Source organism: Cervus canadensis, chromosome 32, assembly GCF_019320065.1.
Source record: "Cervus canadensis isolate Bull #8, Minnesota chromosome 32, ASM1932006v1, whole genome shotgun sequence".
Lineage (NCBI taxonomy): Eukaryota > Metazoa > Chordata > Mammalia > Artiodactyla > Cervidae > Cervus > Cervus canadensis.
The window spans coordinates 30,828,441-30,855,735 of NC_057417.1; the positions used below are offsets into that span (position 1 = coordinate 30,828,441).

Genomic DNA, 27,295 nt, shown 5'->3' on the forward strand with positions numbered 1-27,295 from the left:
TCTATACACATAATATTCCGCTACCTCCATACCTCCCCAAGGGTCAGCTGGCAATCTACGCCTACACACACACACTCACTCATATACATGTACCCTCTACACACATATAGCATTAAACTTTATGGGGATGGACTCAATGACATCACATCAATTTTCCTTTATTACGTACAGATTACAAACTTGCTGAATTTATTTCAGTGTTGAAGAGGGAGGAGGTGTAGAAGCTGGAATGCAGGGGGCAGGGGGGGTCTGAGCCCTCCCACACATTAGACCGAGTTTCTCAATTTCCAATAACTGACCTTTTTTCCCTAGTCAACAATTATTAACTTGTTTTTTAGTATTATTAGAAAATGTCACCTACTCCCAAATTCTCTATTCTTAAAAAAAAAAAAAATTACACTTTTCCATACAATCAAGGGTCTGACAGATTCCTCCATGTGTTTCACGGATGTAAGAGAAATGTACACAGAGGAAAATTCTACCTGCCTCAGTGGAGTCACAGACCAACCAGACTGTCCAGTAAGAACCTCACAACCTTCTGCCTCTCAGACCTGCGCAGGAAGCCTTCCACGACAGCTGTGTCGTCACTGGGGGCCCTTTAGCCCCCAGCTCCCGCCCTTGGATCTGCGGCTTCATAGAGGCCCTTCCCGGGGGCGCCAGCCTGCCTCGCGCCATCGATCCTCATCCACACTCGAACTCCCGGCCCACACTGGTGCCAAGAGGCAGCATGTGACTCCAGGATGCAGCCCAGAGGGCAGGCCGTGGCAGGGCCCGAGTCTGGGTCTCCATCCCCACAGCCGCCCAGCACACGGCAAGTATCAGTGTGTGGACCAAAAACCATTCCTTGGGCTCAGTTCTCCCCCAGGAGGATGGGGCTGGGGTCAAAACTGTAGGAGGAGGCCTGTCTTAAGACACAAAGACCATGGAAAGCCTGGCCACATGTCCTGTGAACAGCCTCCCCTGTACCTGGACCCCAGGCCGGGGGGTGAGGAACCTACTCTATTCTTCCCAAAGGCGGTAATTCATGGGCCACACAAGGAATGAAGTGAAGGCCCATGACGAGTGAAGGTCCATGGTCACAGCATTCAACCAGCAACCGTGCACACACACTCGGCCTCGGCCCAACCGCCTCAAGGCAAACTCAGTATCCGCTGGTGAAGTGCACCAGCCTGACCACAGAGCACCGTGGGAAGTTCTCAAGCGAACACTTGATTCCCAAAGCCTCACTCGTGCAACCTGCAAACGCTACTGTGCACGAGCCAAGACCCAAGTTAATTTCAGACATCCCACTGCCGTAGCGTTTCATGAATTTAGCAGCAAAGGGTCACGGTGGCAACTGGGTCCAGTCTCACATTCTCACCAGCTTTTAGTAGATTCTTTTGCAAAAAGATCATGAAAACACCACTGACTGGCAATAGGGATTTCTGCAGAACCACCGCGACATGTGAGTTTTCAATGTGACATATTCTGCTCCTCACTGAAATCAATTAACGTGGCAAAGCTAAGTGATTCCACAGTGAAGTTGCCTTAATAAGTTCACTAGTAAAAATGAATGCAATCATGAAAAATGAAAGCAGGGAAATAACCTTATTTCGATGAATCCAACACACACACACACCCCTCCCACACTGTATGTGGTTCATGACATCACCTTATTTCAATGAACCCATCACACACACACACACCTCCTATGCTATGCGTGGATCATGATGTCACCTTATTTCAACGAACCCATCACACACACATACACCTCCCACGCTGTGCGTGGTTTGTGACGTCACCTTGGTAATGAACACACTGGTGATGCTCTCGGGGTTATCGCCTTCTGGATTGGGAGGTCCTAGGAGCTGCTCTCCTTCTCCCTTCTCAAAGCTGTATAAGAAAGCAGGATTCAAGATATGCTGCAGAACCTACAAAAAAATTTTAAAATGAAGGAGAAGGAAAACAAAGCCAGGCCTGCTCGCTCTCACTAGGCAGAACCAGCGCAGTCCTGCTGCAGCATCCGGTCAGAACTCAGTCAGGGTGCAGCGAGCAATCTTGTCTGCTTCCAGTGGCAACTGCAAAGGCAGGTCAACAACTTGAGGAAAAGAGACAGCAGACTCGGTCACTCTTCTCACCTCAGACAAGTTGTTTTATAAAAACAAAGGAACTAACACACCACTCGTCAGCACAGGTTCACAGCTGGACCTGCCTCATGTTTCTCAACAATGAAACTTCCTTCCTAAACAGCCCAGACTGCTCCTCCAATGTCAGGAAAGACACAGCAGACCATGAGCAGAGCGCCCTGGCTCCCGAGAAAACGAGCTCAAGCATCGTGGCTTCTCTTGCAGCAACAGAGGGACCCACCTTGGCTTTCAGCTCATCTCCAAAGTTGGGGTCATTGAAGTCCACAAAGCGAAAAAACAGGGCCCGTTTCTGGGCGATGTTGTAGTTTTTGGGAATCTCCTCCTCCATGTACTCCTTCAGGAAGGTCATGTTGCAGAGGAAGCGACCGGTGAAGGCCCGGAGCAGCTGGAACAGCAACTCGATGTCTCCGTAATTCTTCCTGCGTGTTCGAAGGAGAGGGCACGTGACACCACAGCCAATCCGTCACTGCCGAGGACGTCGACCTGCCCCCCAGCCGCTCAGAGCCACAGCCCGCGCTCTACAGGCCGTGCCCACACACTCAGAGACCGCCGTGACACACGGCACAGGAAGAGCCCACGGGGCCCCGGGCCCCGGGTGCACCCACTTGCAGTAATTCAGCAGACAGTAGGCCAGCAGCTTGGGCTCCTTCCAGTTGGTGGCAGCCATGTTCTCCTTCCGGTGTCTTTCTTGAAAGGTTTCACTGACCCACACGCGCCTCAGCTGGCTCACCAGGGAGTGTTGACTGGCCAGCCAGGAGTCCTCGTTTTTAACGATGATACTGATGATCTGTCAGAGAGGAGACAGTGAGGACACCGGCAGGACGCCCCCTGCGTCCCAACGGCACGCTCGGGGCACCAGCCGTGTGGGGAGCCGCGCTACCTTGACGGCCTGGAACTGCAGGTCCAGCCGCAGGGTGCTGGTGCTTGGCGAGCCGGGGCGCACCGCCGTCTGGGTGCCGCCGGGCAGCAGCAGTGTGATGAACCGGTTGGGGTTGGCCGCCAGCACGTCTCGAAGAGGTCTAGCATCTTTGTGTTTTAAGAAACTCTGGAAACAAAACAAAGAGCTGCTTTAGGCTAATCAAAACCCACAAACTATTTTAGATGATATAAACTCTAAGGTTCTTCCTAAATCTCTTGAAGTAGACTAAAAAAATAAGAAGACTACAAAAGTACTCTCTTTAGAAAGTGCTTTTTAGACACTTGGTTTTCATAATCTGAGCAGCTCATTCATCCATTACGATCAAAGTCCTGCAAAGAAGGATTCCCGGACCTGAGCTTTTCTCAGTAGGACGCGACAATGTTTCTAATGCTCAAGTTATATCAGAGAAAAATAAAACCTCAACAGTGAACTACAAATTTCAGACTGTCAAGCCACACCCCAGCCCGGCTCCCACCATGAACATGCGGCTCCACTGGGGGTCGTTCAGCGTCGCCTCCATCATGAACAGCTCCACCGTCTGCGAGGGGTGGCGCGTCAGGAACTTGATCAGAGGTTCTCTGAAGGGACTGCCAGCCTGGAAGACACGTGGTGAAACCTGCACCTTCCGGGGCTCTGAGGCGTCTCTGCTCCAGTGACCGCCCACGGCTCCGTGTGCACCTTCTCCCCTCGTGAGTGCAGTGCACGCCCCGTAAGCCAGCATGAACACCCCACACCTTCCCCTGCTAGATTAACCCAGCTGAAACATGACCCTGAAAACACTGCCTGTCGAAGACGGAGGAAGAACGAGACGAGCCCGAGCTTGGTCTTTACCTCGATCAACATGGCCCGTTCGGTCTTCATCACGACCTCTAGCAAAGGCTTGACCAGAGTCTGGGGCGCAGCTGGGATCAGATGAAAAAGGTTTATGATGGCAGAGCAGATTTTCATCTCCTAATGGAGAAAGCCAGAAGTTAGAGAACAGGCCAATTCATCGCGCCAGCCAGAGGCATCAACGTCACCACAGACCCTGCTAGGCTCTACTACGTTCGCAAGGCTCGTCAGCAGAAGCAGAGTTAACATGGAAAAAGCCACAACTCGCCAACCTCAGCTTCCAGCTGTGGCCGGAGGAAACGACCTGCCCTGGGCTCTCAGCGGAGGGCGGGGTCACAGCTGGTGACACTGCCACGTCCGCGTGCCAGCACACTGACCAGGGTCGGGAGTGACCTCTCGGGCCGCCGAGGTGAGCCCCCCCCTGGGGGGGGGGGGGTCGTGCCCGTGACCTGAGCGTTAGGGGTCCCCGACGTGGCCGTGACCTCATGGGGTCTCCCCAGTGCAGCACGTTCTGAGGGCACAGACTTCTGCTGCCCCTAAAGCTCAGCCACAAAGTCCTCAAAACATACGGGAAGTCTTTACCCCGGAAATTAACTATCAGCGGAAATAAGTGACTGACTGTGGGACTAAGAATTTGTCAAGCAGGCCTGGAAACAAAGCTGACAAACTGCTCCCCGGAACCACGTGAAAAGTGGACTGCTCGGTGACCAGTCCCCGTCACCCCGACTCTGCATTCTCGGCATCAGTTCCCACGGTTTTGGGTCCGCCATTCGGGCCACGGGGGCGGAAGACGCCCTGATGTCCCTCGTGGGTGGGGGGCCGGGTACCCAGACCCCACTGCGGTAAAACGGGGATGGTCAGCGCCGGTCAGGGGCACCGGGTCCCGGCGGCAGAGGAGAGCGCTCAGAACGCCTCTTTAAGCCAAGAGGCCAAACGTGAGGGGTCAGAGAAGCATCAGCTCACCTCACCCCCGGCCTCCCCTGGGGTGCCGGTCTCCAGTGTTTCTGAGTTTGGGGGCAGGATAAGTTAGTTCGATCCTCAAGTTCGAATAACCTTCTAAAAATGGCACTTTCCTCTCCAAGGCGTTGGTTTTCAAAGCCCTGTCACGGAACCACCGCTGGCCCTGGCGTCGCCGCCGAGAGGGGCGGCAGGAATGACAGGCGTTACCACCCCCGTTTTACAGAAGAGGCGGCGCGGGGCTGCGCCGCCTTCCCCAGCCACCAGAGGGCGCTGTGCGCGGGAGACACACACGGGGGATTGGGTGTGGGCAGGGCCATGTGAGGCAGCTGCTCAGCCAGATGTGGGCAAGAAGGAACTAAGCCTCCCAATTTCTAACAGGCCTCCTGCATTCTTTGCGGTGTCTCCTCTCAAGAGGTTGTTAGATGTGTGAGATCATACAAACGGCATGAGAGCAAAAACCCGAGGGAATCAGAAAAATTGAGATGTGGCGATTCTAGCGTATGGGAAACAGAAGAACTTAGAAACTGGCTTAAAAAGGTCCTCACGGGAAACATGCGTGGCCCCCGGACAGTTCACGGCAACGGTGGTACTGATACAGGTCCGCCACAGACAGACAAGTACGCTCACTGCACTCAGGCACAACACACTCCGTCCACCACAGAACCACAAGTCACGGCAAAACCAAGGACGAGGACAACCCCTCCTGCACCTCCACTGGTTCTCACCTCTACCCCTTCCACGGCAGGCTGAACCAAAACAAAAATTACAGCATGAAAAAAGGCAACGCAAAGGTAAACAGAACAAAAAAGAAAGGAAAATAATACACTGTTCTTCACAGTGCAAGTCATAAACTGACTGTTAATAGGTTGTTCTCACCTCAAACTGACAGAATGGAGACAAGGAGCATCTCCCGCACTCTGAAATGCTCTCCTGAGGATGGGGAGGAAAATCATCTTTTTTCTATTTATGTTATTTACACAGAACTTCCCGCACACTCAAAAACACAGTCAGGGTTATTGGGGGAAACAAGACAGTGAAGACACAATTGTCAAGAAAGCACACAATAGTTAACAGATGCACAACAGCAAAACAGACACCTTCCACCCTTCAGATGTCAAAACGTCTCTTCTGATGGCGTCATGGGGAGTGTACTCTTCCCTAAATTTAACAAACAAAGGGCTTTGGAATTCTTGTCCGGGGAAGAAACTGTAAGACTTTGCTGTAAGCAAATACATTTAAAAAAATTGTTCTGTTTAGAATCAGTAATTCAAGATTTTCTGTGAGGGCTAAGACATTTTAAGCTGAAGCTGGAAAAGAACCAGGGAGCTTAATCCCCATCAATTAGGCATGTCTCAGGCCTGCACGCTCAGAAGAACCCACAGGCCATGACACCACCCACTGGATGGACATCTGGGTTATCCTATAAAGTGAAGCTGTGTGCATGTGCACGTGTGTGTAACAGGTGGTCACGAGCTCTCCCCTGTAAGTTCAACGCCAAACAGGTAAACCTTCCTAATGTGGTAAACCTTCCTAAAGATAATGCAAAGCTCGGATCATCAGGGGTAAAGGTGTCATGGGGAGTGATTATTTTTATTCAACTTCTAGCACATCATCAGTTACAGTTTCTCAACTGGGCAATGTTACTTGGGAATCCAACCAAATAAACTGCTCCTCAGTCTGTGGCGCATCCACTGAAAGCCCTCAGGGTCAAGAGCAGACAGGAAGCTCGGCTCTGGGCTGACGCCAGAAACCACAGCCACTCTGCCTGGGACCGCAGACACCGCGGCCCCCGAGTGCACAGCCTGAGTCCCTCAGCAGCGAGACGCTCTCGGGAACACGCTCACTGCTGAGCGAACTCCCAGTGCCCATGCCCCACTCCTTGTGCAACTGACCCCCACACCATGTAAGCTTCACTGAAAGTCTGTGGGATCTTTCTGATCTAATGGAAGTTGTTCATCTACCTGCTAGGGCTTTAACGTTTATTCTAAAATTGCCTAATGTTTCAGAGAATTAACAGTTAACAGTAAACACAAGTATAAAATTTAGAGCAAAAACGCCTAACAGATGACAGCTGGGGAAGAGAAGTAGAGAGGCACTAGCGCCTGCTCCCAAGCGCTTCGGTTTTTCAAATACACTCCGCTTGTCCCCCATGAGGATTTCCTGATTTTCTTCCCCGATACATATAAATAACAAACCTTCAAAGAGGTCATGGATGGTTTAACACGCCTAAAGAAAGTTTAAAATCCTGGTTCAGTTTTGCTTGTTGGCTGTTTAGAAGCAGCAGGAAACAAGACTCACATAAAAAGAACACCTTGACATAGAATGGTTAACACAAAGCATAATAAAGCCAAAATAAATAAAATGCAAGCTGGGATGAAACACAGCATCCAACGAATTGGCACAGGAGCACGGAACGCCACGTTAATGAGGCCTCTGCAGAGCTCGGGGAGCCCCTCATCGGGGTACTGCTGCAGTTCCACGGGGCGGAACAGGAGCTTGTGGAAGACACAGCCCACTGAGAGGACAGACATCAACTTAAAAGATATTTTAAAAGAGTATTAACATCTGCGAGTAAGATTATAGTCAAAACAGCAAGAAGCATTCATTTGTAACAGACAAAGTAAGTTTTAGCGACCCACGTCGGATCCTTTAAATGATTTAACTAGAGTGGTTTTCCCTCCAAACTGTAAAAAAGAAGACATGTTTTTAAGTACGGGCCATCTGGCCTTTGGGCAAACAACTGGGGTGGGGGATTCAGACCTAGAGAACACCTGTGCCAGGGTTCACGTGACGCTTTATCACGTTCTCCTCGGTGCTTTATGAAGGCCTAAGACCTCTGCTCAGCTTGTGAGGCAATGAGGGCGGAAAGCAGTGGAAACAGCAGCTGAGCACTGCACCCCCGTGCAAACGACAGCTGCCAAGAACCGTCCAGAAAGCACACTTTATTCACTTTAAAGAAAAGCTAGTAAAGGTGAAATACTAACATGCCCAGCCTCCCAGGATTCTCATCAACAAAAACATCGTGTTAACGTGAACAAAAGGGAAATTTTTTTAAAGAAACACAAAAAGGAATGTTCAATGATTAAGAGAAATAAAAGCCAAAATGTAATGCTAACAAAATATGTGTAACAGGTTACATGGACTAGAGTCACACACAACTAAACCTCTGACCGGGATTTAATTAAGAGCATGGCTCCGACGTTCGCATCACTAACGGCAGTGCCCGGTGGCGGGGCTGCCCCCGGAAACAAACGAGTCACTCACATTTCCGTCGCTCCTCTGGCCCCCTTTGTGGGTGAGGACCACCACTTCCATCCACTTTCGCAGATGTTGCTGTTGGAAAAAAACACATCCTTAGACATTTTTTCTTGACAACGGGAGCATCTCAGTTCCAAAATAGGTGAAAACCCATAGGTGATCAATTCCCAACTTACTCAACGTGAGAACAGCAGTGTTTCTAATTACTGAAATAGCGCGGCCAAATGAGTGATGAGAGTAACTGACGTTTGCTTATGTTCTATAAACAGGAAGGCTGAATTCACCCTGACACAGCAGGAAACGTCCTGCAACCGGTCACTCCAACAAGAGTTACTCGGTGCCGCGGCGGTCCCCCGAGCCTGCCCAGAGCCCGCAGCCAGGCGAGGCGTCGGGGCAGAGACGTGACCAAACAGACAGCAACCCTACCCTGTGGAGCTCCAGTTCACAGCAGGGGAAACGGGGTAAAACTCAGGCACCTGCCGCGTGACAGGAGCTGGAACCAGCGACGGGAGGGCCCCGCAGAGGCGGCCAGGCCAGAACAGGGAAGCAGAGGGAAGAGCGTTCCAGGTCGTATGCGTATAGACCGGTAGGTACATATCTGTATCATACATGGAAGCTTAAAGGGAAGGGGCCTTGCAATTTGGAGAATTCACTTACATTACACTCTACTATTAGGGCATCACTTAAAAATTTTAGGACCAATCAATTCCCAGTTAGGTATTTGGGCCATGGTTCATTTCTTTGGTATCTACAGACAGGAATAAACCAGCATGTGAGGCTTAAAAGCTGCATAAAAAACATGCGTGTTTGCAGTAACATACTGCAAAATCGTAAAGTTAAATTATTTATAAGTGTTTATTTACAGAATGCAAAACACAGTTAATAGCTGAAACTCTCCATCTGTTTACTCCTCAGGTTTAAACACTGTTTAAACAGATCTTTTTTTTGTATTTCCTTGCTAACTGTAAAAACTCAAAAGGATTTCTAAAGCCCTTACAAGTTCTTCACTACATCACTGTTGACAAAGGTCAAAGATTGGGAACAATCAAGATGGCCACCAGCAGGGAAAGATGCGGTACAGTCTGGCACGTCCCCGCCATGAAACACTGTGTGGCCATAAGACAAGGATGAAGAGGTGCTTCGCATACCCGTCTGAATGACGGGGCAGTAAATGTAAAAAGAAAGAAGAATGGATGGATCCCACTTCCCTCTGTGGGAAGTAATCGAAGAGACGTATGTCCCATGACAAACGGGAACCACCTCTAGAAGGACACACAGGAGACTGTTCCCACTGGCTGTCTCCCGGAGAGAAGCTGGGAGGCTGGAGGGTGGGGATGGGAGGGAGGCTGCTCACAGGACACCCTCCACACCTTCTGAGCTGTAAGTCATGTGAGTGTAATTCACTTTTTAAAAAAGTTTGATCTTTCAGGTTCATCATACACGTCTGGCTTACCATCATCTGATCACAAAATTTATCATTGAAGGAGTTTGGGAAGAGCCTGGTCACCGAGGTCAGACGATTGACGACGTTGAGCGTCAGGCTCCGATAGTCCCCCAGCATCATCAGCAGCGGGCGCATGTGAGTGTGGATCTGGTCTACCTCTATGGTGGCGCCTTCTAAAAACTATTAACAGAGAAAGGTTACAGGGGAAAAAGGTACCAGAGTACACCTCACACTACCCGGAACTCACAGTCAAGTCTAGCAGCAAGTTTCTGCTTTGCTCGGGAAAATGCAGCATTAACCACATATATCCTAGAAGTTTATGATGAAATGAGGAGGACTGGGCATTCCTGTTTAATTTTTCAAGGGTTCAGGATGGCTATGAAATAGAAACGCTATGACACTCCGGGGTGGGATGAACCACACAGGCAGGCTCCCGAGATACAGACAAGGTCAGCAGGATGAGCTCAGTGTGGAACTCCCACCTGCCCAGCCCCACTCACCTTTCTCATGCAGGCTTCTCCGGCCTCCTGGAGCTCGCTGTTGGTTGAATTCAGGGCTTTGAAGAGCGCAGCAATGATCTTCTCTCTGGACTGAGGAAGATAATTGCAGGCTGCAAGCGCATCTTTAGAGAGAGAAATCAACATTATTTTCATTATTTACCTGAAAAACGTACAGCAACGTCCTGGTCTGAAGGCTTTACCAACCAACAAACACATAGGTCATTAGACTTCTTTCCTAATAACCCGGCTTCATGAAAGACAAAAGAATGCATGGGCTTCTACACAGGGTCACTATTACCTATAACTATGATCTAAGAAGGTAACAGCCTGCCAGAAAGCCCACGGTCAATCTTATTGTCCAGATAAATGGAGGCGTGAAAAGGAAAACAATATGAAAACAAGGGTGAGGGGGGTCCCCAACGACACCCCGCCCCCGAGATGTCTCACAGGTGAGGGCACGGCAGACCCATGGGCGCACGCACGCTGTGTTAACACTGAGGGCTGAGCCTCAGGCTCTGTGATGAAGAAACGGACACACAGCTCAGTGTCTCTCCATCATCCGTGCCCCAGCATGCGGGGAGGGGGGGATCAAAGGCTTTGAAACAAATATTCTCAGGACAAGGACATACTGGAGCCTGTATATTACAGGTTAGTTAAGCAGTAATGTTCCAGCTCACGTGAAATGCGTGAGGGATGCCCCAAAGAGAGGAGCCCCAACAGGAGGGGTGAGAAGACCCCCTGCGTCCCCCCTCACCCTGGCCTGCCGTGTCTTGAGCTCTGCCTCTCAGCTCCTCTACCTCTAATTCAAGGAGGATTCTGGCAATATTTCATTAAGTCTTAAGTGTATCAAAGTCAACAAGAGACAAAGTTAACCACTGGGATTTACCAAAGAGGAGGAAATGACTGGTTCTAAGTATGAAGGCAAGTAGTGTATTTTCCTAAATTATGTACAATTCCTGTGCTAAACAATGATGACTGACATCCTTAATGAAAGCCTGGAGACAGCAGGAGTCTCAAATGCTCCTAAATCATTAAAAAGTCTAAAAAGATCTAAATACTTTGATTCAGATGAAAATGGCAAGATGTGAGTGGTGTGATGACACTCTTAAACCAGGAAATTAAGAGACACACCTTAGAGAAATGTTCAGTTCCCTCAAGAGCTACAAAGAGTTTACAACACAGTAAAGTCCAGTTTATTAGAGAGTAAAATAATTACTTAAATCCTAGCAATCTATACAGTCCAATGACATCTCACTATGCAGCCTAATAAACACACCAACAACTTTTTTTAATTTACCCTTAGAGACCACAGAGAGTCAGAAAAGTCAGACAACAAAAAAGGCCGTCGTCCCCCCCACTTCCATGCCCACTAACTTGTTTCAGATTTACGTGAACTTACTTAGGGCTGCGATCCGTAGAGGCACAAGCGATGGCAGGCTTTTGTAACAGGGCAGCTTTGTTAAAGCCGAATCTTCAGCCTCGCACAAGTTCAAGAGCTGCAAGAGACAGAATGACCTAACACGGCCTGCTCTCACCGAGAAGACCTTGCAAGTAACAGGACGCGACCATCAGCCACACACAACACGATTAACCAACTAAACCCAAATCCCGAAGCACTTCAGTATCAAAATGTCACTGGACTTCCTTATTCTAAAGCAAAACTCAGTCAACCTCTGTGAAATAAATTCTTTGGCAGTCTCTCACGGGCTCTGATACCATCCTGTTTTTTCTTTACGCAGAGGATCACTCTATCTAAATGCAAATTCCATTTTTGGGGGACAATGCCTTGCTCACAGACGTTTCCCAGTGCCTTGGGCCAAGGCCCAAGAAATAAACACGCTGTAATTCAAGTGTTTGAGCAGTAATATTTTTTCTCTCTTTTCAAGCACACAGAAGCATAAAAAGGAAGTACTTTATTGGAAATACTATATAACGCAGATACTCCAGCAGCTAGTCTTCCAGACATTTCGCCAAACTAATACACATTTATATATCTACTGCCTAAAATACTACATATGGTGTTCTATTACTACTTTCCCCTTCTACTGACATCCTGGACAACTTACATAAGGGCTATAACCAAGGTATTAAAAAAAAAAAAATCAAAGCTAGAACACACGATCAATGACCTCATGTCCAAGTAAAAACAAGGGACTTAAAGAATCAAGAGGCAAGTTTTTTCATAGCTGGAAATTCAGACTTGGTGTGGACAAGGAAGGAACTTGCTTCCTTATGACTTCTGGCTCAGTTTAGTCTGACAATGCCTCCAGAATAAGTCACATCTTGTAACCATTTCAAATTAGGCTAATCAACAGCCCATTATTGAGTCTAAGTTAATATCTATGATTTGACTGCATCTATAGTTGAGCTCCTATTCAGCACTGTCTAGTACCAGCCCACACTGTAATACTGACAGTGACAAATACGTGGAAGGTACCATCCATCACTGCCTGTTATCTTGGGGTCAAGGGGCAAGGCAAGTCCAGCAGACAAAGCGAGAGCCCAGCAGGGCGGCGCCGTGGTGAGGGGCCAGGTCTAACGCGCTGCGGCGGCTCCAGCCTGAGCTCTCCAGCTCACCTGCTCTGGGCTCCGGGTGCCTAACAAACCCTAAGGCCCGGGTCTGGCACCTTCGGAAGGAGAGTGCTCAGGGTCTGTACCTCACGTGGTACTGCCGGAGCCAGGTACGGGCGCTCACGTGAAGGCAGCTCTCAGCAGGGCGTGGCACACTCAAGTCTCATAAACTCAATAAACTGGGGGCCTGCTGACATGTGCGACAGAGGAGGATGGCAGAGTCTTGGCTCTAAAACGCACTTCAAGGTCCTAAAGAGCAAGCTCCCTGCAAAGGCAAACAGCGCTCCAAGGACTCAGCAGCCCCCACCTCCCTGGGCATCTCAGACACATGCCTGCCTCCCCCATCTCAGATGTAACACACCTGCGCAGGGGGCTGAGCCAGGCGACGGCCGGCTCCCTGCGGCCACTGCCCCCGCCTCCGCTGGACGCTGCCTGACCCGTCTTCGTCACAGACAGGCTGCCAGACACACGTGGGCGACCCCACCCAGGCCGGGCCCCTACCTCTGTGTAGAACACTTTGTGCTCCACCACGTTGAGGTCCATCGTGAAGAGCCGGGGCTGCAGCGTGGTGCAGAACGTGTTCCCCTCCATCAGGCCGATCTGGGCGTTGGCGGGCTGGTGTCGCAGCAGGTGCTTCTTAGGGGGGACCATGTCCTGGAGGACCTGGGGGAGGCATGGAGGAGGCACCGCTGACCGGCCGCCCCTCAAAAAGCAAACACCTCTCACTGCAAGACCCTAAGCCAGTTAGCAACCTAAAAACCGTAACTAAGATCAGGTAATCCTAGACATCCCTTAGTTAGGAAAGGGAGGAGCTACTTCAAACGCTGACGCTGGGTCATGGAGAGAGACGCAGTCAGACACATTCCACTCCTCGGGGTCCAGAGCAACTGCTCTTACAACAGCAAAAACCAAAACAAGGATGAGACCAGGCCATGCTCATCAGGCCCAGAAAACCAGCCTCTGCCCCTGACAGTCACCAACACAGGCGTTAATATAAGGACGTTGCCATCTGCAAACCTGAGATCAGAATGAGCACGTGTAACAGCACTTAGCTCACTAGATACAAAACGACAAGTTCCGTGTCATGAACACCCACAGCTGACGGAGGAAAAAGCCTGCAGATGCTGCGCCTGGGACGGCGCCTCACCTCCTTGTGCGGCTCCATGATCACAGTCACACTCTTCCCGGTGACCTGGGCCAGCACCTGCAGAGAGTGCATGGCCTGCTTCCGCACGGTGGAGTTCGGGGACGTGACCTCCCGCACCAGGTCGTGGGTCACGTGGTGGAAGGACTTCTCCTGGGCCGCCACGATCTCCTCCGCCCTCTCTTCATCCTTGAGGGGTGTCGCACACCTCATCAGAAGCTGCTCCAGGGTGGTCTTGGCCATGGCGACCGCCCCGTTGGAAACCTGCAGGCCAGGGACTCCTTAGTACCAAAGACGGGCGCTGCTGCATCCAGCACCCACATCAGCCCGCCCGCCTGCCCCAAACGCGGCCACTGCGGGCCCATGCCCCTCACACACCAGCTAAGGCGTCAAGACTGCCTCGTGTCGTCCTCAAGGTACTCCGGTAGCTAACCCTGCTGCTTAGAGATCAGCTGTTTGTCATTCAGGAAGAAAATACGTATGTAGACTTGATCCTCATGTTTACCAAACAAATTTAAACAGGCGATGCCCGCCATCTTCTACTTGTTTGTGCTACATCCACACAAAGGTTCATAAAGAATGTGGCTCCTAAAGGAACTTCTGCGGCATGCATAGTGTTTAACCTGTGGCAGAACTGAGAAGTGGTTTTCCCTTCACGGACCACTGTGTCAAGTCCTTTGGCCAGCGACTGTTTATCAAGGCTGACCAGTATTTAGAGTCTCAGAGAAAGTGAACCTGAGGGCCGTGATCTGTCCTTTCATTTAAGATGCTGTAGCGAGATCAGAGGACGAGATGGTCAGCTAGCAACACCAACTCAATGGACGTGAATCTGAGCAAACTCCATGAGACAGTAGAGGACGGGGGGCCCTGGCCTGCTGCAGTCCATGGGGGTTACAGAGAGTCGGACACGACTTAGTGACGGAACAGCAACAGCAGTGAAATCTAAGCTTCCCGGAGAGCATGCTTGCAGAACTGTCTCAAACTAACTGTTCCCCAGGCAAGTGACCGTCCTGCACCCATGTGGTCGGGTCTGGGGCCATCCCCCGGCCCCGCCGACCCCTCCCCGCCTACCTCGCCTGTCAGGTCCATCATGACGAAGAGCAGCGCTTTGAGGAAGGTCTGCTGGTTCTGCAGCACCCAGGTGAGGGGCAGGCGCTCCATGAGGAACTTGATGGACACCACGCCGCCCAGCTTCGCGTACCAGGCTTGCTCGTAGCAGCAGGCGCACAGGCGCTCCACGATGTAGGAGAAGAGGGGCAGCTGGCACGCCTGGAAGAGACGCACACCGCTCGCTGTGCCCCCAGGTCCCGGGACTCGGAGAGCGGCTGCCCGCGGGCACAGACGGCCCCACCCAGACTGCACTCCTCACCCGCTCCTTCGAGCCCAGGATGATGCTCGCCACGTCGAAGATCACGGCGAGGGCCACCTCCCCGATCTTGCAGAGCTCCTTCTCCTCGTACGCCATGCAGATGGCGATGGCGTCAATGAGGACCAGGGGGTCCATCCCTTTGGACCCGTTCTCCTCGCTGTGGAACATGGCGGTGCTGGGCTGGCTGCCCCCCTGGTAGCACGGGAGCAGGAAGGGGCCTGGGAGGAGAGCGGACGGCAGGCGGGAGGGCTGGGTTTAGCGCCTCCAACTGCAAACTACCCGTTTCCCTTGAGGTTAGGAATTTAATAAAAGCCAGCCATGGTACTTGACCAACTTCTGTTAAACCACAACTATTTACAAACTAAGTAGTTATAATGTAACTGACTCCCTTACACAGCGTTAACTTTCAGATTTTCTCAATCACAACTCAAGGACAGAGCTGTTTAAAGTGAGAACCATAATCAGGTATCTTCCTTGAAGAGAGTCATTACCCAGGTCAAGAAGCACAACGTGGGCATGACTACGGGTTATGCTGTGGACGCTCCTGACGCACAAATAGGAAAAAGCAAGGGCACCCAGCTATGAACCCCACCTGGCAGGCACCAGCCCGCGGTGCGGTGGGAGTGACCGAGGCGTGCAGGTCTGCAGACCCTGGGAAACAAGCTCAGCGCTCAACTGTACGGCGCCGACTGCTCGGACAGGAAGAGTTTAAAAGGTGGGGTGGGGGCGGGGGCTTCTGCAGCGTTGGGAGAAAGCTACTCGTCCCAGGGTGAGAGGTCCGAGGACACAAAGTGCTACTGGAGAGGTCACGCCCGCTGACCGGCGCTGGGCTGGGAGCGGCTGCAGAACAGACTGAGTGTTCGGGAACAGTGGCTGGCGGTGCAGTGACAGGATTACTGTCTTTTACAAACCGCTAGTCTGCAACGGACTAGAAACTAACAGAATAGGTCCTTCGGCACCCAGAGGCTGGGAACGCCTGGAGCGGAGGGGAGGAGTGGCCAGGCAGGGGAAAGGCACGGATGAGGGTCCAGGAGCAGACGGAGGAGCTGGGGGACCGGAGCAAGCGGTGATGGGACTGGGCCTGGCAAACACCACTGGGGACAGGGGGCACGACCACACACAGTCACCGCTCTACATGCAGAGGGTCCAAAAGTACTCAGCCCCCGAGATGAAAAACAGAGGGCCAAAACATTAAAGCCACTGTATTAGTATTTTATACGTAAAACCAGGTGACAATTTTCAAGTGAATACAGCACCCACTGCTGAAACACCAACTCTCTGCGTCAATGGATTGAGTGGACAACCAGCAAACAGTCCAAAACCAATCAGCCAAATTCAGCTCCTGTGAAACACGAAGTCCCTGAAGACCTCAACCCGGCTCATCTGGGGTCACTTACCACACTGCTGGGCGACCGCCACCATTGTGTAGTGGCGGATCAAGCTGGCCACAAAGGGCAGGGCGCTGGGCCGCAGATCTTTAATGACTGCAGACATGAATGCCCCGGTCAGGGCCTGCTCGAACGTCTTCCGGGCTGGGGTGTCCTGCGCTTTGTAGCGATGTGATATGATGACGTTGGGGATGGTCTTTTCCGTAAAGCTGTGCAACAATTAAATTCACTGTCACCACACTCGAGTCCAGAGCTGACGATCCTACCACAAGGAACTTACGTACAACTGCACGGGCCTGAGTGACTTCTCTGCTTTAATTTCGGCAACACATGGAATCTAACGTGACAAGTTTCACGACGCATGGCTTCAGCCAATGGGTCAAGAGACACCAAACGTGCTCTCCCCTAACGTGAGCACAGGCCAACGACTCAGGCAAACCACAGAACGGCAGCACGTTCAACGTGCTGAGAGAAACCACCTCTCAAGCAGCCAAGCTCTTTCCATTGTCTCTAAAGAGAAGCATGGCTGAGCAGACAGCGTGTCCTTCTGACCTGAAGGAACACACTTCCGACATTGAGAGATCTGGAAGGCACACCACCCCTGATGCTCTGAAACAAGACACACAACCCGTCCCCGGGCAGAGCATACTTAGGGTGGGCCAGGAGCTGGTAGAGCGCGTGCTTGTTGTCCTCCAGACTCATCATCGCCACCAGGAAGCACTTGATCACTTCCCACGCCTGCCTCCGGTAGTACGGCTCGGTGTTGGCGCTCTTCAGGCAGTCTAGAGCCGTTTCAATGGCCTGTGGCAAAGAAGCACAGAAACTGGGGTTTGTGCTGCGATCGTGATTCTGAAAAGCCTCTGCTGGAGGCACGAGCAGCACCCAGAAGCAGCTCGAAGCAGGTCTACTCTTGAAGACAGCAGTGGGTCTGCAGACAGGCGAGCAGGTTTCACCAAATGAAGCCTCCAGGGGAGGCAACAGACGTGGCTCAAACTGAAATGTGAAGCGGGGTTTACAGATTTTGTGCTTAAACGGCTGATGGGAAATTCCAGAAATTAAGTGAGCTCAGAAGGACTCTTGTGGTAGATTTGCTGGATTAAACCAGAGTCTGAGTCATCTCAGTTCAAAACTGAGATGACTTTCCTAAGGTTTAACTAATTTCTTCAGAAAGGGTTTACTTCAATTTTTCAGAAAACCTACACAGCTTCATACACGTCTTATCCTATCCTATAGGTGGGCCAGGAAGGTAGGGAAGGAAGAATCACGCACAAAAACACTCTTAAGTCTTTAACGGCTCAGGTGCCAATGTTAAAGGTACTTACACACCTAGAAATCAAAGGCCTAACCTGTACTGAAGTCTCCTCCAGACGCAGTGAGGAGCCAGGGAGGGGCTGACGGGACAGGCCCACCCTCCAGACGCAGGCAGGGCGTGAGGCCGGCCTCTGGCTACCTCGCCCCCAGCTCTTCTCCTGCGGCCTCTGACCCACTCAGCATCAAGTCATAAACCATGGAGGGGGAACTGTGTTATCAACAGAACCTACAAGCTGATCACCGTCCCCTCCCCACCAAAGGACGGACAGTATGCCAGAAGCAACTGCTGTCTTGTAAGCCCAGGCGCTGAGCCTGGCCCTTCCCCGCCAGCTGCCAGGGCCCTCAGGTGCCACCCGCTGGGAAGGGTCCCAGGAGCAGCATGGGATTCCTGAGGACCAGGGAGGCGTGTCTTCACTATCTGGTTTCTTCCCTGCTTTAGCTGCCTGGGGGAAAAACTACTTCTAAAGGGATCTTTTAGCTCTGCTTAGTCTGTGCAGAGGTCAAGTGAAAATCATCGTTTGCATTCTAATGCCAACCCTGCACTGACAGGGCTAAAACAGAGTCCTAACTTAAGGAAATTACTTAAGATGTGGAACTGGTGGGTTCACAGAACGGTCACTATGGTCATTTTCAAGGTAAAGACAGAATTTTAGTTGTATTTTCTTACAAGGAAACTAGTGACCAGTACTTTGATAAAGGTTGAGATAGGAGCTGAGATTAAAAAGGGCACACGTCTGCGGGGCAGGGCTGGGGGAGTGGAGAGACAACGCGTGTGCCTGAGAAGGTTGGGGGCAGGTGGACGGAGAGAAGACACCAGAAACAGCTCCAGAGAGACGCTACCCACGGTGGGCATCCTTCCTCACAAACGGACGGTGAAGTCTGGCTCAAAACCAAACAAAAAAATCACAGACACTGCTGCTGTGCGTCCACTTCCCACACGGAGAGCGGAGTTCTAATACACAGGACGGGGCGGGGCGAGCCGGGCTCGGGCAGGGCTGAGTGGTCCCGGCCACAGGGCACGGCCAGGCCCAGGCCTGCAGGGAGCTCAGCGTGCAGCCAGTGTGCGGCTCACCGAGGCGGCTGTCACTCGGACACATGCCAAAGCGTGCGGTAAAACCTTCCCCAAAATGCCCACCATGTTAACGGCTAGCTAAGTAGTCCAAAATGACGTGGTATCAAAAGCTGCAACGCAGGCGGTGAGGGCGAGTCCTGTAATAAAAAGGCAAAGTCGAATGCGACCACACGGACCGTGATAAATACGACCTTGAGTGTGCGAGGCCCAGAGGGGTCAGTGAGGTGAGGGGATCAGATCTCAGTAAGGGTCAGGCAGAAGCGGCTGAGTGCTCTGCAACACGCTGGGCGCCGTCTGCTGGTTTTGACAGAGCTGCCCCTGGAGGGAGCCTGGGAGGAAAGTGGGTACCCAGGAGCGAGGGGTGAGACAGGGACGCCATCAGCCTGGTTCTACATCACCCGTGACGTGACACCCGCTGGGCATAAGAGCGGACAAAGGGCAAGGGTGAGGCTGGCTGGGTGGCACCCCCCGCCCGTCAGGAAGGACGGCCCTGCCCAGGGTGCAGGTCCTCGGGGGCAGTGCCCCCCACTGGCCTCTGGGCATCACAGAAGCCCTCGCCAGTCAAGCTGGGCCCTGGCAAACCTTGTTGCTCTTTGGGTTAAGAAATTCCTGCCCCAAAGGAACTGGCTCTATTTCCATGTTTCTGAACAGAAATTAAATGTTTTAAAATGGAACTTGCAGTCTCTTTTTTAAGACGCTCCCAGAGACACACGCAGTTACCTTCTCCATCGGGAGCTGAAGGGACGCTTTACAGTCAGAAAACTCCACTGTGACGCTGGGGCCCTGAACTTCAGTCACGACGTACAGCAGCTTCTGGGACTCCTTGAGCATCTTCCTGTTGCTGCCGCCGAACTTCCCAAGGACGCGGTAGGCCACGTGCGAGATGCTGTCCGCGGGGTTACGTAAGGTGCGCCACAAAGCCTGTAAGTCAGCGCGCGTCTGTCGGTCTCTGAGCAGACAGGGCGCCCCCACAGTCCCCCAGCCCCGACGCAAAAGCTCTGGGGGGACGACACGGCGAAGACGCCCCTCCCCTCGGCCCCCCAGACACACAGCTCTCGGCTCGGGGGGAACCGGTATTAGTGTTTTGTGTGTCCTTCCAAGAAACTGAATGCCTCGACAGAAAATACACATATAAATGTTCTTCCGTGTTCCTGGAATACAAGAGGTAGCAAGTCGTCAACAGCATAGAGCTCAAAGCAAGGAAACGAAACAGCACACTGCTTGGATGGACACACACAACGGGCCAGGGGAGCAGACAGGAACACACTTGCCGTGAAGTCCTCGACCCTGGATTAGACGGCGTGTCCTCAGGATTATACTGCTATCAGGTTTTATAACTCAAACATGACACACAAATTTCCTTCTATGTTTCAAATCTGCTGTGAGAAAGGATGCTGAGGAGGGCACACTGGGACTGTAACGGGACCGGCATTACAAGAGAAACGAGTTACTGGGCGCCTCGTGCTCACAGTTAGTATAAAGGAGAGAGGCACTCGACTGTTTCAAATAACTGTGATTTTCCCAACTTTTTTCACTGACATCATCATAAACCCTGAAAGCGGCCACAGCTCACTTTTTAAATCTATTTTCTGACACATCCTCTGTAACAAGGCCAGGTATTAAGTGTCTAGCGATCATCAATATAAAATCTTGGAACTCTTCTTTAAGCAAAATTCCAGTTTCTCTTATGTTCCTATCGGCCCACCCAAAACCCAAGCACTGCAGGAGAGGGGCGTCTGCTTGCCTCCAGGGAGGGGGTGGCCTGGGAATGGGGGTCCAGTCTCCCACCCTCGCACAGGGACTCGGCGGGCTGACGGGCCTCTGCCAGCGGTCCAGCAGGCGGGAAGAAGCCAGCCGTGGCCCCAAGCGGTCTCTCCCTCAGCCTGTTCTGCTCACAGACGGGCAGGAGGTCCCCAACCCAGCCCTGCCTCCTCTTCCCACACGGTGCTCACCCAGGCTCACCTTGCAGAACCAACAGTCCTGCTCTCTGGCCAGGCCTCCACAGGACTGGCCTTGGCAGCTCCCACCCAACCTCCCACCGTCTTCTCCCACCTGGATGGAGCCTGAGACTTAAACTGCGGCGCTGGCAAGCGCATGCAGGTCACTGCTCTGTCCACTGTCCAGAGATCCTGCATCTCAGGAGTGACTACATGCCCATCACAGAAGCTGGCAATCGGACCCTGACTTGGGGCCACACACTCTCCGCTAAACGGGTGGGTGAGCAAGCAACAGGCAGCCTTGACCTCTAACACTCACCAACCGCAGTACAATCCATCACCATCAGCAAAACACGCGGGGACAACCCCACACAGAGCGCTAATGACCACAAAACATAACATGGGTTCAAACCCACCCTCCTTTTCTGCTGTTCCCTCCGGGGGCGGCCAGATGGCTCTCTCTCTCTACAAGCGTGCACCTCCGCACTGTGTAACTCAGGAACCCTCAGACAGAGCGCGCGTCTCCCTGGAAACAGCGGTAGCCATGTAACACCTGCCTTCCCAAGCCATCAACCTCAAGAGAACGCGACGCTGCGGGAGCCCTCCAAAAGGGGAGCGATGCTGCAAAACAAGTATCCACTCGACACTCATGGTGTTTCTCCACACCACTTTGTACACCAGAAGCCTCCCGCAGCCAGGCAAAGGCTCCATCGGCAGCCCAGCTCGCCTCTGGAACCCCTCTGAAACAATCGGCCCGGCGCCCCGGGAAGGAGGCGGGGCCCGGGCGCCCTCTGCCGGCGGGGACGTGCTCACCTGCATGAGCTCCGCGCGCACCGGCTGGATGTGGTCATACAGGAAGTCGGGCTGCAGGTTGTCCACGCACAGCTCCAGCGTCCGCAGGCCTTGGCTGACCAGCGTCTGGGAGCCGTTGAGCGCCGACACCAGCGGGTCCATGAGCATGGGCAGGTAGGGCAGCAGCGAGCTCAGCCGCACGGGCACCGTGAGACACAGCTCCACGAACAGGTCCTTCATGTGCTGCTTGTGCAGGCCGCTCTGCAGCATGTTGAGCCCTGCGTGGGGACGGCAGCACGCTGAGCCCCGCACGAGGGGGACGGTACCGCCCAGGGCACCCAGGCGACACACAGAGCCACCGGCCCACTCTCTGTAAACATCCGCCTCAAGACACAACTCCACCCAGAGTTACATTTGCTGCACCCATTCCGTAACTGCACCCAAGGCCTCTTCCGTCTATCGTGTGACAACAGCAGGCTGCATGTAATCAGTTTAGGTTGTGATGAATATTACTTAACATTGACTGAACTAACGTGTAGGACTAGTTAATGCTACACAAGGTATTTAACGTTATGTTCTCCAGTAAATAAGCCCAATCTGGAAAGAAACAGACTCCAACGTGACGTGTTCATCTCAAGTCTGAGGCTTACAAGCTTGCATGTCATTTCAGGTTTCCAGTAAACCATAGCTGATGTTTATGCTTTAAGATAAACAAAAAAATACACTTCTGGATTTTGTAAATGAGAGGAGCCTCCTTCTTACAAACTCAGGGCCCCATACACTCTTCACGAGGCTTCACGAAGGTAACGGAGTCTTTACTGAGCCCCTCTCCTGAAAAACATCAGATGTGGACCTGCCCACAGAACCTGAGAGACGGCTGGGAAGAGAAAAGCAGGTGACAGCGCCCCCTGGACAGGGTGCGTCCCGGGCACCGAGGCTGCAGCAAGACGGCCCGTGAGGCGGGCAACACACAGCGGCGGCACCAGACTCAGAACCAAAGGGGCAGGGAGACAAGGGAGGGGCCAGGCCCCGCTCCCAGGAGGGAGAGAAGGCGGGCTGGGGAGACTGCAGGCAGGGCCGTGAGACCGACCGGAGCAGAGGGTGCAGGCTGGGGGGGCCTGGAGTCAGGTCAAATACAGACAACACAGCCCGCCTACGGGCCTCCTTAAGCACTTCCGGGGGGACTCAGGGCCACGTTACCTTCAGCACGGGGGAGGGCATGGCAACCCACTCCAGTATTCTCGCCTGGAGAATCCCATGGACAGAGGAGCCTTGTGGGCTACAGGCCGTGGGGTCACAAAGAGTCGGACAGGACTGAGTGACTAACACTACCTTCAAGGTGCTCAAGGGTTTCCCAGGTACCTTCTGGGCACATTACGCCATAAATGGCTTCTCTTGAAAGAATTTATAAAGAAAACACAGAAGAAGATTCAATCCCTTGCCAAAAGCTCACCATTACAAAAAAAAAACCGAAAAAAAATTCCTAGGACAGTGTGTCTACTCAGTTCATACCTGTGAACATTCACTGGACTCAAGATCCCCTTTAGCTATAAGCCTTGAAAGCATTCCTAATCCACAGGAATGAAAGAATCCTGTCTACGCACTTTAGCAAGTAAATAAAAACACAAACATATTTTTATATATTATATATATGGCTTATATCAGCTTTATAACTTGTTTTTTGCCTTCTTGTTCTCTTTCAATCTAGGGATCCCCTGATCTTACTAAACCACTCTCTAAAATTGCTTCCCAAATGCTACAAAAATGTCCTAACTGGGGTTAACGAAGACCTTCCCACTCCCAGTCAATTCTGAGCAGGGAGCCGTACCCACCCCTTTAAAGCTGGAGACACAGAGACAGACACACACACGTCCCCTCACCATGACCAGGTGCAGAGGAGGAACCCCAGCAAACAAGGTCAGCCAAAACTCACGCAAGCACACAAGACTCAACGGCAACCAGATCACTGCTCTGACCTTGCAGGAGGTTGGGGAGGAGAGGCAGGAATTCCTGATACAGGAGATCATGGCTCCCGCCCCCAATGGAGCGGAACAAGGCCCGAAGCAGCAGGAAGTAGTTGTAGGGCTCTTTGGCCGTCTGGGCGAGCTCCATCGAGCTGTTGACAATCTTGTGCAGGTGAGGCTGCAGGATGGAGAAAAAGCAGGTTAACAGGCTCCGAAGGGAGGAGGGTTCACTGCACAAAGGGAGGAATGGAAGGTCATCTTGATGAACTTATTCCAAAAAGAAAAACAAAACAGAATCTTTCCAACTTTCATTTGATCGAAATTAATTTCTCTTAAAATACAGGTAGCTTTCCCCCCAGTTTGGCTGTGAAAGCAGCATTTCCTAGGTTCCTATCTTACCACTAACACGTAGGCAGGCGATGCTGCAGACACTTTGCAGCAGGACCTGGAGGGCCTGCTGGCTCTGCAGCTCTTGTGAACAGTCCCTCCTTCCTAAGACTCAATAATCAAACAAGATGAAAGAAGCTGGTCTCCTAGTAACTATCGGAACACAAACAGCAACCCCAAGGCACAGAAACTTCACTACCGATCACATGCTGCACAGGTAAAGTTGGGAAAAGCCTCAAAAGACGTTCGAGATCTTAATGTTTTAGAAGACTTGATCAAAAACTCTGTTCATGAGTATTTATTTAAGAAACCATTTTATTAGCTTAAAGTTTAATGAACAGCTTAAAATAGGTTAGCTTTTTATCTGGTACTTCAAATCCTAGTTTGACATGCGACAGGTTAAGTTTGATGTGAGGTTTTCTGCAGGCACATTTAAAGTGAACTATTAACTGCAAACTATCAGTATAGTCATTTGTAACTGTATCTGGCATGAATTCTTTCTTTTACAGATAAATCATCTCTATTAATTAGTCCCAAGACAAAGCATTCCATCAAATTATTCTTTGAACATCTCTTGAACAATATTCAGACACCTCATCATTAGACTTGTCTGTTAGGCTTTATTCTCTTTTCTAAGAGTTGGTTGCTGGTTTATACAGTTGTCCCCTTAATACAGGCAAAAACTGAATTATTTGAAGATATTGAACTATGTGGACAAAAAACACAAATATTTTATATCTTTCTGAAAGTTTGTCTTTTTATACCAACTCAGAAGTAACATCAAGGTTGTTGATAACTGGTAACTACGTAACAGAAAAAGTGGAGGAAAATGTCTCACACAAGCACAAATTACTGGTGCTTTATGTCACATTTACTTCAGAAGAAAATGGATCTCCTTAACATTCTCAAACTTCCCCCTACAGGAGAACATCTCTCTTCAGACAGAACTGGTAATACTCAGCTTTCTGCAGAAACTAAAACATCCTGCCATCAGCAGAAGAGAATTTTGATAAGGTTTTTTGTTCCATGCGCTGCCTTCAGTGGCTGCTGTAAGCACGCACTGGCTTCTGCCATTTGCTGGCATCAAGTAACTGACGAGATACCATGACGCGCACAGGGTGAGTTGTGCTGAAGAGTGCGTCAGGAAACACACCCCTCCAGATGGCCTTAATACACGGACACAAATTGGCTGCAGTCCTTGATTCAGAGGAAAAACGAACAAACAGTCCTGAAATGGGGTGTTTGTGTGCCGAACACAAGACGACACGATGTGCTGGGAAAGAAGGGGATATGACGGGAACTGTTCAATAGCCGACCACTTCTCGTCAGATCTGAGAGGTCGGATGTTCCTTCCTCTTCAAGTCTTTTGTGTCATTCGATTTTTTTTTTTTTTTTAAAAGAACACGATGTGCTCCTACCCTACTTGTGTGGTTCATGTAAGAAATGACTTGGAAAATGAAAAATCAGTGGTGCCGAGACTACTGACAAGCCCTGCTGGTGAGAGTTCTCACGTGTTCATCTTGGGTCAGCAAACAACCAGGAGCAGCTCTGCTTTGAAACGCCTGCAGTGTTTCCCACTCTTGGCTCCAACTAGTTGTAAACATTTATTAATTTAATATTATTGGGTTTGGAAATATAAAGAGCCATTGCAGTTTCTGCTCAAGATGAAAAGTATTAAAAAACAACAACGACCAAAAAACCCCCCAAACATAACGCACGGCCCGGGTCTGATTCTACCTTCAGCATTTGCTCATTTTCAGCTGCAAAGAGGGAGACGGAGCCGAAGACCAACTTGAACAGCTTGAGATACAGGTTGGAGAGCTCGACGTTGGAGCCCATCTCTGGCAGGCGGTCCAGGAGGTACTCCACCAGGATCGTAGCGAACAAAGCAGAGGTAGTAGGGTTTGCCAGGAAGGAATTGGCAACAATCTGTCAAAACGAGAAATGCACGTGACAAAAATCACCCCGTCCACAAAGCAGCTGCAAGAAAAAGCAATCAACTTTTCAAAATTACAAAATCAAATCTGTATCAGACACTCCAGAAATGAGTTATCCACCAAAAGGAAAAAAAAAAAACCCACCAAAATTGATTTGAGCGTTGCGTGGAACAGTTCACTTTAAGAACTCAAATCTGTCATTTCACCCTCACTGTCAAGTACCAAGAGCCTACGTCTAGCACATACTTAATTTCTACTAAGAAAAGAACTGGTCCAAAATACCTTGAGCTTTTGAAAACACTTTTGTTTTTTTACTACGGCCTAACAGTTCTGTTTATGGACCATAAAGAAAGCTGAGCGCCAAAGAATTGATGCTTTTGAACTGTGGTGTTGGAGAAGACTCTTGAGAGTTCCTTGGACTGCGAGATCAAACCAGTCCATCCTAAAGGAAACGAGTCCTGAATATTCATTGGAAGGACTGATGCTGAAGTTCCAATACTCTGGCCACATGATGTGAAGAACTCACTCACTGGAAAAGACCTTGATGCTGGACAAGATTGAAGGCAGGAGGAGAAGGGGACGACAGAGGATGAGCTGGTTGGATGGCATCCCTGACTCGATGGACATGTGTTTGTGCAAGTTCGGGGAGCTGGTGATGCGCGGGGAAGCTTCGTGTGCTGCAGTCCATGGGGTTGCAAAGAGTCGGACACGACTGAGCGACTGAAATGAACAGGTCTCTATAAATTTTGCTCTACAAGCACTATCTTTAGGCACGTTACTCAGAAATAAAAGGGATACCAAGTATTCGACACATGTTGAAAGAACATAAGAAAGGAGCGTCAGTCATACCTGAAGAGCATAATTTTTTGAGATTCTTTCCACCATGTAAGGGACTGTGGTTTGAAAGATTTCTTTAAATGTCAGCGGATTCATCATTGTGAAGACACCAGCAAAGTGCTCCAGTACTTCCTTCTCTTCCTTCATCCTCACCGTTTGGCAGTTTGCTACTCGGATGTATGTCTGTCCATTTCCTGCTATCTGAACCTTGCACAGAGGAAAAAACCACACGGGAATCAAAACCAAGTCTGAATATATTCCATTTCATGACCAGATCAGCTGCGCACTAAAGAGTACCTGAATTAGAAGACAAATGTCTACTGCCCACCCGCCCCCATCTTCTAAATTCTCTACTCTCAAGTAAAATTTGTAAAAAAACCCCAAAACCTTTGTTAGCAGTAACAAATTCAGTAAAATTAAATCTCATTTCTACTGCATTCCCTTTATACCACCTGCCCCTCAAAATACACTGACATGAGAATTCTCACCGTCGACGCAACCCTGTGCTACAGAACAAACTCAGCCCGGGAACATCAGTAGCAGACCAC

The 27,295-nt window shown here is 50.8% G+C and overlaps 1 protein-coding gene across 9 annotated transcripts in view; it reads right to left on the minus strand.

Annotated features, from left to right (window-relative positions):
• Nucleotides 1-27,295, minus strand: part of LOC122432763 (transformation/transcription domain associated protein) — an 88,338-nt gene that overhangs the window by 41,625 nt on the left and 19,418 nt on the right. For 7 of the 9 annotated variants that reach the window (XM_043454886.1, XM_043454881.1, XM_043454888.1 and 4 more), the window contains exons 17-37: nt 26,760-26,954; nt 25,711-25,902; nt 23,599-23,764; nt 21,644-21,900; nt 19,614-19,814; nt 17,160-17,311; nt 16,520-16,719; nt 15,123-15,340; nt 14,825-15,022; nt 13,757-14,017; nt 13,111-13,272; nt 11,438-11,534; nt 10,039-10,160; nt 9,548-9,718; nt 8,101-8,169; nt 3,877-3,996; nt 3,521-3,640; nt 3,007-3,171; nt 2,732-2,913; nt 2,347-2,545; nt 1,782-1,910 (exon numbers count right to left, since the gene is read on the minus strand). In XM_043454886.1, the coding sequence (XP_043310821.1) occupies nt 1,782-1,910; nt 2,347-2,545; nt 2,732-2,913; nt 3,007-3,171; nt 3,521-3,640; nt 3,877-3,996; nt 8,101-8,169; nt 9,548-9,718; nt 10,039-10,160; nt 11,438-11,534; nt 13,111-13,272; nt 13,757-14,017; nt 14,825-15,022; nt 15,123-15,340; nt 16,520-16,719; nt 17,160-17,311; nt 19,614-19,814; nt 21,644-21,900; nt 23,599-23,764; nt 25,711-25,902; nt 26,760-26,954 (3,576 nt within the window). The remainder of the gene's footprint in view (nt 1-1,781; nt 1,911-2,346; nt 2,546-2,731; nt 2,914-3,006; nt 3,172-3,520; nt 3,641-3,876; nt 3,997-8,100; nt 8,170-9,547; nt 9,719-10,038; nt 10,161-11,437; nt 11,535-13,110; nt 13,273-13,756; nt 14,018-14,824; nt 15,023-15,122; nt 15,341-16,519; nt 16,720-17,159; nt 17,312-19,613; nt 19,815-21,643; nt 21,901-23,598; nt 23,765-25,710; nt 25,903-26,759; nt 26,955-27,295) is intronic. The other 2 variants (XM_043454884.1, XM_043454882.1) reach the window with 1 other exon arrangement.